The sequence below is a fragment of the Mastomys coucha genome, unplaced genomic scaffold (genome assembly GCF_008632895.1).
Source record: "Mastomys coucha isolate ucsf_1 unplaced genomic scaffold, UCSF_Mcou_1 pScaffold14, whole genome shotgun sequence".
In the NCBI taxonomy this organism is placed as follows: Eukaryota; Metazoa; Chordata; class Mammalia; order Rodentia; family Muridae; genus Mastomys; species Mastomys coucha.
This window is the reverse complement of record NW_022196896.1, coordinates 131,109,525-131,119,732: the sequence shown is the minus strand read 5'-3', so window position 1 is coordinate 131,119,732 and position 10,208 is coordinate 131,109,525. Positions and strand designations below refer to the sequence as shown.

The 10,208-nt window shown below is 52.2% G+C and overlaps 1 protein-coding gene across 10 annotated transcripts in view; it reads left to right on the top strand.

Annotated features, from left to right (window-relative positions):
* The first annotated feature begins 584 nt into the window (after positions 1-584).
* The window catches only part of Mtcl1 (microtubule crosslinking factor 1), a 119,723-nt gene continuing 110,099 nt past the window's right edge, over positions 585-10,208 (top strand). For 7 of the 10 annotated variants that reach the window (XM_031368633.1, XM_031368629.1, XM_031368628.1 and 4 more), the window contains exon 1: positions 586-2,080. In XM_031368633.1, the coding sequence (XP_031224493.1) occupies positions 1,049-2,080 (1,032 nt within the window). In that variant the 5' untranslated portion in view covers positions 586-1,048. Of the gene's footprint in view, positions 2,081-10,208 lie in introns of all 10 variants that reach the window. The other 3 variants (XM_031368635.1, XM_031368634.1, XM_031368632.1) reach the window with 1 other exon arrangement.

The following is a 10,208-nucleotide window of genomic DNA, read 5'->3' as shown; positions in this document are numbered from 1 at the left end:
AGACAGGGTTTCCAATTCGGGACCGTTACCAAGAGGAGAAAGCGTGTGACAAGCCGTGCCTGGCGCAAGGCCGCCGGAACTATAAATGTGAGCTCCCTTTCGGACCCCAAGCCTGGCGAGCCGCTTCTCCGATTTCTACAGCGGCTCCTCCCTCTCGGAGCTGCCCAGGCCACTGGGGGTGCCAACTGTGGAGCGCTGGGTCGGTCTTGACGCTGCATCCGGTACCGGAGATCCTTCAAGAAGCTCTGGGGAGAGCGGCGGGGAACGAACTGAAGAGGGGAGGCTGGACTCGGATAGAGGGGGGCTGGGTAGGACAGAGAGAAGGCTGGCACCCACGGCACAGGGGCCCTCTCCCCGGCCTGCACCTGCAGTGTCCCCAAGTGGCCGATGCCCGCCCTCTTCCCTCTCTCCACCCAGCTTCTTCCCTTCCTAGCCCGCTCTGGGCGGTAGCCCCAGTACATCCAAAGGCAAAGAGTGGTCCTGGGCGGCGTGGGCTCCTGGGCACGCGGGCTCTGCGTCCCCCGAGCCGCGGCCCCGCCCTCCCGGCCGCCCCGCCCCCTCCGCGGCCGGCTGGCAGGAGGCGGGGCGTGCGCGCCGAGCTGGGGACGGCGGGGGACGCGCGTGCGGCAGCTCCTCTCCGCCGGAGCCGCCGGGCTGAAGCCGAGGCTGCCGATCCCCGCGGACTGGCAGTGGGCGGGGAGCGGGACGCGGGAGAGCCCGGCTCGCGTCGCCGGACAAGTGTTTTGTGTGTGTGTGTGTGTGTGCGAGGCCACGGCGGTCGCCTCGGCGCTCTGAACGCACGGTGCAGAGGGATGCGAGCGGCCGCGGCGGCTGTACCGGGAGGACCCGAGCGCCGGTGACCTGAGCGAGGGGACACACTCCCCCGGGTCGGCTGAGTGCGGGGGAGGGGACGGCGGGAGCGCGGGGTGCACGCCGGGCGGGGCAGGGGGTCAGTGATGACCGGGCGCGCGGGGAGGCTGCACGCCGCCGCCGCCGCCGCCCGGAGCATCTGCCGCCCGAGCTGCGGATCGCGGCCGCCGCCCCGGCCATGGAGACGACGCTGAACGGCCCCGCGGGCGGCGGCGCCCCGGACACCAAGCCGCAGCCTGCCGGCCAGCATCCCCGCCACCACCACCTGCACCCGCTGGCCGAGAGGAGGCGGCTGCACCGCGCGCCGTCGCCCGCCAGACCCTTCCTCAAGGACCTGCACACGCGGCCCGCCACGGCCACCCCCCCTGCGGGCCGAGCCCCGACTCCCGCGGCTCCTCGCTCGCCTAGCCTCGCCGGGAAGGCGCCGCCGTCGCCCGGGCCCCCGGCCGCGCCTGGTCGCCTCTCCCGACGCAGCGGCGTAGTCCCCGGCGCGAAGGACAAGCCGCCGCCGGGCGCCGGAGTCAGGTCGGCGGGCGGCGCCAAGGCCACCCCGGGGACCAGGAGGGCGGCGCGCGCGGGGCCCGCCGAGCCACTGTCCCGGGCTGGGAGGCCGGCTGGGGCCGAGCCGCCGCCTGCGGTCGCGAAGGGCCGCAAAGCCAAGCGCGGCCCCGGGACGCCTCCAGCTCGCGCCGTCGTGCCCCCGGCTCCCGCCGCCCGGGTCCCCGCCGTGACCCTCTCTGTGACCTCGGTGACTGGCTCTCGTATTAACCACACGGACAGCAGCTCGGATCTCTCCGACTGCGCCTCCGAACCCTTGTCTGATGAGCAGCGCCTGCTCCCCGCCGCCAGCAGCGACGCCGAGTCGGGCACCGGCTCCAGTGACCGGGAACCCCTACGCGGAGCACCCACTCCCAGCTCCGGATCCCGCGGGCCGCCGCCGGGCAGCCCCGAGCCCCCTACGCTGCTCGCGGCGCCCCCTGTCGCCAGTGCCTGTCTCGGGGGCCGAAGCAGCCCAGGCGGGACCCCCTCAGGGTCCCCGGGACCCGGTTCGCAGGAGGATGTTGGGGGCCGAGTGCCACCGGAGCGGACGATTCTGGGGACCTCCAAGGACCCTAGTTTGGGTGAACAGCCCCGGCTCTTGGTGGTGGCAGAGGAAGAGGAGCTGCTGAGGGAGATGGAGGAACTGCGCTCGGAGAACGACTACCTCAAGGTGAGCGGCCGCCGGGGTGGCAGGTGTCTGGTCTCCGAGGCCGACCCGGGATCCTCCTGCATCCCTGGGGTCATGTGAGCTCATCTCCTGGGGCCTCATTAACTCTTTACCCCTTCTTTGCCCCTAACTGCTACCCAAATTCACTAGCTCCTGGTAATCTAACTCCAAACTCGTGGGAGGACGTATCCTCTTCCCCCTCTTACTCTTATTGTTTTTAAAAGTCCTGCCTGTCTTTGCTGATGCTTTTTGGATGGCTATAAATCGCTTTGAATACATTGACCCCTGCACTGTCACCTGTTGAAGAGGGTACTCTAGATGTCCAGCTGTAGCCCTACACGTGCGCTTGTGTATGGTGTGGTTTCCAGGTTCCAGACTTCCCGCAGGAGGACCTGCGAGTTCAGAAAGAGCCGGGGCTCCATTCGGTCTCTCGAGGTCTTTGGAGTATAGCTGAGGGGCGGGGGTGGGGGTGGAGCTGTCCTTAGTGATAAACAAAATTTAAATTCAGGAGGGGCGAACTTCGTGTCTGGTTCAGGGACTGCAGGATTTCTATGAGCAGCCCTTTGTAAGTAATTGCAAATAGGTTTTCAAAACCGGTGTCAGGAAAGGACAGAACAGCTCTTTCGAAGGAACTATAAAAATGTAGCCTCTCGCATGAGTGTTATCCAGTGAGGCCTGCTAGCAATGGTCTTATTTTGTTATAAATTGGGATGGATAAACTGTCTCCATGAGATCTTCTCTACAGGGCTGACCTGCAGAGCAGAGGGTTTAGACAGAGTTGGAGGATAAGTTAAAGACAGTTGAGGTGATTTGGTAAGAGAAACCAAAGGAGGATTGTAGTGAGAGTGACTTAATTTGTTGTAATCCTCAGGTTAGAAAATAACTCCGGGAACAGAAATCTGTTCACACATCTGTCAAGATCTTGTTGAATATCCTCTCCAGGCCAAAGCCCGGGGTGTCCTCGATTTATGTGATTTGAGCTGTTTTGTTTGCAGGTGGTGAACCTGCCTGAATGAGGCCCTGTGTTGAGGCTGGGTGCAGGTCAGGTTATTAAGGCTATGGTAGTGAAATACACAATTCAGGCTGGAACCTCCGTGTGGGTGCTGGGAACCTCATCATTGATCAGAAGTTACTTTGTTGATTAATGGTAAGTTAGGTTGTCCTTTGCAGAGCAAGGCGAAACAGAAGAGAGATCGGAGCCCTTTGGGATGCTTCCAATAATGCGAGTGCCTTTGTCGTTTGGTCTTATGTAATAGGTAGCAGTGAGCCATTCAAAGGTATGGACGGGAAAAGCAGTGACGTGGTGTGTGGCTCTCCTTGCAAGCAGCACTGTGCAGATATGCCTGGCCCACTCAAGGTCTGGGCATGGTGAGAGAGGAAACCATGCTTTTTAGCCCCAGACGTAAGCTTACCCCGTGACCTATGAGCTGCGGTCCTTCTGATCGAATGACACGAATCCAAATCAGGACTGCTGAGTGGCGAGGAATAGAGTTCTCTTCAAGAAAGAGTGTTTGTCCCCGCACCCTTGACCCCAGAGCAGGCGACTTAGCTGTCATTCCTAAGTTCATTCTTGGATAACTATCTGCCCTGACCATTTCCTTGATTTTAAACATGATTAGATCCCCCGTGAGTGGAATCCTCAGTGAATCTGACATTTCATTGGCCCTTAGTAACATGGGAACTGGATTTTGCCCACACCCCCCACATCCCATCATGCTAGGTGTCAAACTCCTGTCTGGGCATGCCACACAGGATCTGTGCTACTTGACTGCCCTGCACCTCCAAGCCCTGCTGCGGCTACGTCCGTTCCGACTCCGGTCCCTCAGGCAACATGCTAAGTATCAGACACTAAGGTCTTGCCCAGGGTTTCCCTGCCCCAAAACGTGGTGTTCCTTTCTCTTTGCCCCTCCTGACCTGCACAGCAGTCTGCTCAGACTGCTCCCTGTCGGCCAGCAAAGCTTTCCTAGGGAGGAGGACCTCTGTTTTCTCCTCAGGTGAAAGGCCTAGATTGAGTATCTCACTGTGGCCCCAGGGGTAAGGTCTGATTTGCAAGAACTATTCAGTAGCTGCTTCCTGGGGAGAAAGTGTCCTGGCCATCTGCTTGCTGAGCCTAAGGAGTCCGTCCTTCAGGCTCTCCCTGCACAGCATGAGAGCAGGAAGCCAAAGTCGCTGCCTATGGACCCATGCCATGCATGTTATATGGTAGTTCAACTTTCAAAAGAACAGCAATCCTCCTGGGCTTTCCCACTGGCCAGTGAGCCTGCCTGCCCACTCGCTTAGACGTCCTTTGGACTTCGATGACGAGTGGGCCATAGTCATCCCTTTTTTCCCCCCCACAAGGTAGCTAGAATGCGCACATTGTAAGCTTAATTTTGCCTTTTGCTGATCGATGTTTCCCCGTGGTCCTCTCGGGCCCCCGGTAGAGGAATGTGTGCTTCTTGCACAGAACTCCTGAGATGACACTTGGACCAGTGTTCTCTGAGAAGGAATTTGGTGCAGAGGTTTTACGTCTCTGCATTTTTGTGGGGTGGAGGTGGGAGAGTAGTCATGACGTTAGTTCCTGAGAGAGAGCCGGTCACCATTGTTGTACAGAACTTTCATAGTTGACCAGAGTGTCTGGAATAGGAAAATAAGGTGGACATTCTGAGAGGATGCCTAGTTGGTAAAGGAATTCAAGGGATGTCTTTTTGACTAGTCCGCTCCATCTCTTCTGTTGTGTGGAGTATGTAGAGCCATCCTTGATCCCAGGCCTGGTCTTTCATCAAAGGACACTGGGTAATTAGATGAGAAGAGCAGACGGCCTCAGTCCAGGAGGCTGGCTTCTGTGTATTTGCAGAAACACACTTGGGGCGATCTCTGACCTCTGATGACCTCACAGATAATATTCAAAAATTAAGACTAGCATAGGTATCCAATGCCTTTGGGTCTTAGACAAACCCAGGTAAGTCTCTCAATGCTGAAGACTGATTTCCATTGGCGAGGGGGAGGGCAAAAGAAAGGGAAAAACACAAAACAAAACAAAACAAAACAAACCTAGCTTGGTTCCTTGGTCCCTCCCTGCCTGGGTTTTGCTTGAGTGCTTTGGGACAATCAGACAAGCTGGCTGCTCCTTGTCAACATGTTAATTACGCTCTCCATTTCTGTAGACTTTTCACAAGGTAATCACCAACTCCATTGGCTGGTTTTGAAAATGCTCTTAGCAATCCTACTTTTTACTGTGATGGGCTCACAGCCTGGCCCGGGAAAGTGGACCCTGCATCCTGATGTCCTGTGTGGTAGCCCAGTATTAGTTGCTCACAGACTAGCTCAAGACAGTGGACCCTACCTACATCCTGGTATCCTGTGTAGGGTAGGAAGGGCTGTTTCTTTCTGCTCTGCTCTCAACTCTTATTTCTTAGAATCATTTTTACTTAAAAATGAGGGCAGATAACCGTTTCTCCTCGGGAGGAGTTGATTTCTTAAAGAGAGATCACTGACGCTTTGGCTTGGGGGGGAGATGCTGTGGATTGAAGCCTGGTCCCCTGTGTACTAATGGAAGACTCAACGCTGAGAACAACTCCAATCCCTGAAGTTTGGGGAGGTTTTAGTTTCAGGGTGGTTTGTTCCATTTGGCTGGCTGGATGCCAGGTGCTCAGCAAGGCCTGAGGGCGGAGTGGTGGTGTGGGCAGGAAACAGCGTCTTAGCAGCTGGAGGGCCATCTCCTGGCTCCTGGTCCCCTCCCCTCCCCTTTGTGTGTGTGTGTGGGGGGGGTACCAGCACGAATGGTATTGGTTATTCTCTCCCTACGTTCTGCTTCCCTTTAGGCATTCTTTATTCAGCCCTGAAAGGACCAGGATGCAAATCTTAGGTGGCAAGATGTTGTGGTCTGAGACAGTAGCCACTCAGCTGCCGGCTGGACTGTCACTTGGTAAACAATAGTAGCAGTCGCTGGGCCTGCTCAGCCACAGCTGGTCTCTGCACAGAACATTTCCATTGTCCCGAAGGAAATGAGGCGCATTATTCCTATATGACAAAAGACAGCAGTTTCTGCCTTAGACTCCCAGAGGAGAATATTGCAACAGTAACCAAAGGGCTGCCTGTGTTCCCACTGGGTCTGTTTACACGGAATCATTGAAGGGAGAAAGAGAGACTGCTCTGAGTTTTTTTTTAAGTTTGCACACAAACTGTGTTATTTACTTATGTCATTTCCACATATACATGCAGTTAATCTGCAATTAAGAGAGATGGAGATTTAAATGTAATTGTTAGTATGATCTGTCTAGAGATTTGGCTGACTATACCAAGAAATCCTGTGTTTGCTTTTTGTGGATAAAGTTGTTATTTTACGCACCTGCACGCATGGTACCCATAAGCCTTCCAATTTGATGTCTGTTAAGAGATTTGACTCGTTATCTGTAGCAAACGGGAATTGTTGGACAGCTTCACACAACTTTAAAAGTCCATTTTATATAAAATAGTTTTAAAATATAGTTAACAGGCAGCAAGGTGGCTTAGTAGATAAAAACAGTTGCCAAACCCAGTTCATATCCACCTGGTGCAAGGAGGGAGAACCAATTTCTAGAAAGTTAATTCTCTGACTTCCTTATGAGAAGCAATACATACAATGTAATACAGTTACTTGGGTTTTTTTTTTTTTTTTTTTTTTTTTTTTTTTTTTTTTTGCTTTTTTCAAGACAGGGTTTCTCTGTGTAGCCCTGGCTGTCCTGGTACTCACTCTAGTCCAGGCTGGCCTCGAACTCAGAAATCCCACCGCCTCTGCCTCCCAAGCGCTGGGATTAAAGGCATGCACCACCACTACCCTTAATACAGTTTTTACAGATCGAAAAATGTCATACAAATGTAAAGACTGTTTTTATTTGTTTGGTTGGTTTGTTGTTTTTGGAGACACGGTTTCTCTATGCAGCCCTGGCTGTCCTGGCAATGGCTCTGTAGACCAGGCTGGCATCAAATTCACAGAGATCCACCTGCCTCTGCCTTCCAAATGCTGGGATTAAAGGCATGTGCTACCACCACCCAGCTAAAAACAAGGTTTTCCATTAGTGACCTAATATTTAAATAATCCAAACAGTCCAATGTCGGGGGGGGGCGGGGGGGGGACAAAAACCAAATCCTATTAAGGACAGTTTTTGCCTTTATCATTCCTGTGTATAAGAGGACTTTGGGCTGGAGAGCTGTCCCGGTGGTCGAGCGCTTGCTGCTGTTGCAGAAGACATGGGTCTTAGTCCCTGCAGCCACATTAAGCAGTTCATCACAACTTTTAAGGATCTCTTTGCCTTCTGTTCCGAAGGAAACTGACCACATGTGGTTCCTACTCGTACAGGCACATACATAAAAACACATTTTTTTGTTTGTTTTTGGTTTGTTGGATTTGAAGTTTTTTTATTGTTTTTTAATATTTTATTTTATTTTACTTTATTTTGAGACAGGGTTTCCCTGTGTAGCCCTGGCTGTCATGGAAGTCAGTGTAGACCAGGCTGGCCTTGAACTCAGAGATCCACCTGCCTCTGCCTTCCAGGGGCTGGATTAAAGGTGTGCGCCATCACCACGTAGCTGGAAAAATTTTCAAAAGGAAAGAAAGAAGCTTACGTGTATGTGTGAGGCATCGGAACTTTCTATTTTATTTACTACGTCAAAATTACATCTGCTGGAAACGCCATACGTTCTGCTTTGTTTGGTTGGTTTTCTTGATTTTTTTTTTTAAATGGCAGACCTCTTTAAGGATCACGAACTGCCTTCTGAAATATAGTACATCCTCAGTAAGTTAGCCTAAGGTAGCATTAGTCTGAAAATCACAATCCACCATGACCCTCGTCCAAATAGCGGTACTTTTTGTGTTGAAGGGAGCTGTGGCCATCTTCCGTGGTTATTAATTTGTCTCTGTGGTAACTGACTGTCACTAGACCTGAAGAGCATACTTTTCAAGGCCGTGGAGAGCTGAAACACCAGCCTCAGTTTACCTCTGAAGCAGCCCTGCTGTTGCAGGAAGGCACAGAGCTCTCAGGGTCCTGGTGTCTGGAAGGAGAACCGTCACTGGCCACCGCAGTGTTCTCTGGTGTTCTCTGGAACGTCGGCTGCTCCCGGGGTCTACATCATCCACGCAAGCTCTAACCGCTAGGCAGCTTTTCTTAGTTTACGTGGATTTTGGGCTTTTCAAAGCACAATTGTAGGTTTGTTCCTGTTCTGTCTGCCCTGCTAACAGCTCATTTGTTGTGTTTACTAGTAGCTTGAGTGTCTGTGGTTAGCAGACAGCCATGTTTGCAGTCTAGCTTCCTTTATTAGCTCTGAGACTCTGGATAGATTATGGGGTCTGGCCTCAGTTTCGTTTCTTTGACTCTAAAAAGGGAGGTTTATTCTAGGGTTAGCACTGAGAGTAAAGTGCATAATATAGCATGCCGTATGTTTCAGAAATTTATTTAAAATATGAGGTTACAGAAACAGCGCTTGAAATGAGGAAAATTCTGGTCTTTCTCGGGTTTTCTTTTCAGTTCTGCTATAATAACATTGGTGATTATTGGTGATTATTTGTGCCCAAAATAAGATCATCTGTTTACATAAGGCCCATTCAGTGATTTGGATATGTCAACATAAAAACCACCACTTTCATCTTAAAGGAAATGAAAAATGGTTTATTCTGGAGCCATTTTGAGTGATGAACACAGATTTAGGTCACCCCAAATTCCATGTTCCCACGTGAAAGCAGTTTCACGGGGTTTTTCACAGTTTTACAGAACACAGAAAGTCGTATGTCTGGCCAACCTTAAAGTGCGTGAGTGAGTACAGCAGAGAGGCAGGCACAGCGGAACGGGAGAAGCTTTTCTACAGGCCCAGGATGCTTAGTGCCCGGACTGGTGGAAGCCAGTTGTTTGGCTACATTAATAGCTTTTAGGAGGTTTTTATTTATTATCATGAGCTGTTAGTTTAGATACAGAGTGGGTGGAGGAATGGCTGTTCCAGAAGGCTAACACTAGCCCAAGATGAAGTGGTTCTTCTCTTCAGAACCCACAAAGCTCCAACTTCTCCCTAGTACTGTCGTCAGTCTCTGCAGCAGAGCCTTCACCTGCCTTCTGTTCCAGCCAGACACAGCTTCTCTGCAGGGATGTCCGTACACAGAGGTGAAGGTGCATCTGAAACTGGTGTTAGCTGGTCAGGGCGATTTACTCTAGCTCAGTAGCAGCAGGGTGGGTGAGGTTCCTGTGTTGTCATGTGAAAACTAGGGAGCATATTTATAGCTGAGAACTAACTGTATTTTCTATGTCCTTATGTAGACAGAACAGGTAATACCAGATATTAATTTTTAAGCCTGTTTTTTGTTTGGTTGGTTTGGGTTTTTGGAGATTGGAGCTCGCTCTGTAGACCAGGCTGGCCTGGAACTCACAGAGATCCGCCTGCCTCTTGCTCCTGAGTGCTGGGATTAAAGGCGTGCACCACCACAGTCAGCCGAATGGTTTGGACTTAAAAGTGATATTTTCAACATTAACATAGAACATTCTGTAAGAGGGTGAGATTTTTATTTGACCATTAGCAAGTGGGTGAAGGTTTCTTTATGGGGTGTGTGTGTGTGTGTGTGTGTGTGTGTGTGTGTATGGTATTTGTGTGCTCTGCAGGTGTGTGTTCAGGCAGTCATACACGTGTATGTATGTGCCTGTAGATGCCCAAGGCTTACTGTCACCCTTTTTGATAGTCTCTTATTGAACCCAGAACTCACCAGTTTCATTAGATTGGCTGGTCAGCAACCCACTGGGATCCTGTTGAGGAGAATGCTGCATGGGCTTAGGGGGATGGGCTCCCGCAGTTTTGCTCTACAACCATTGTGTGTAGCTGAGGTTGGAGAGCCATCTTCCTCCGCATGTGCCCCCCAGGGTCTCCTCATGGGTTTCCTTTACCTCATCTTTGTCCATGATAATCTTCAGGATAGTTCTTTCAGGGTCCTGTCAAGCTTGGGCTGGGAGGCTGGGAAATGGTGTTCCTTATTGTAAGTAAATCCCCAGCTTTAAGAACAAAACAGGATTAGGGAGGGCGGTGAGAACCCCAAGAAGGCTGGAACAAACTGAACAGCAGGGCAAGAGGGCTGGCTATAGGGCGCTGTGGTGTGGGTGAGGGCTGGCTATAGGGCGCTGTGGTGTGGGTGAGG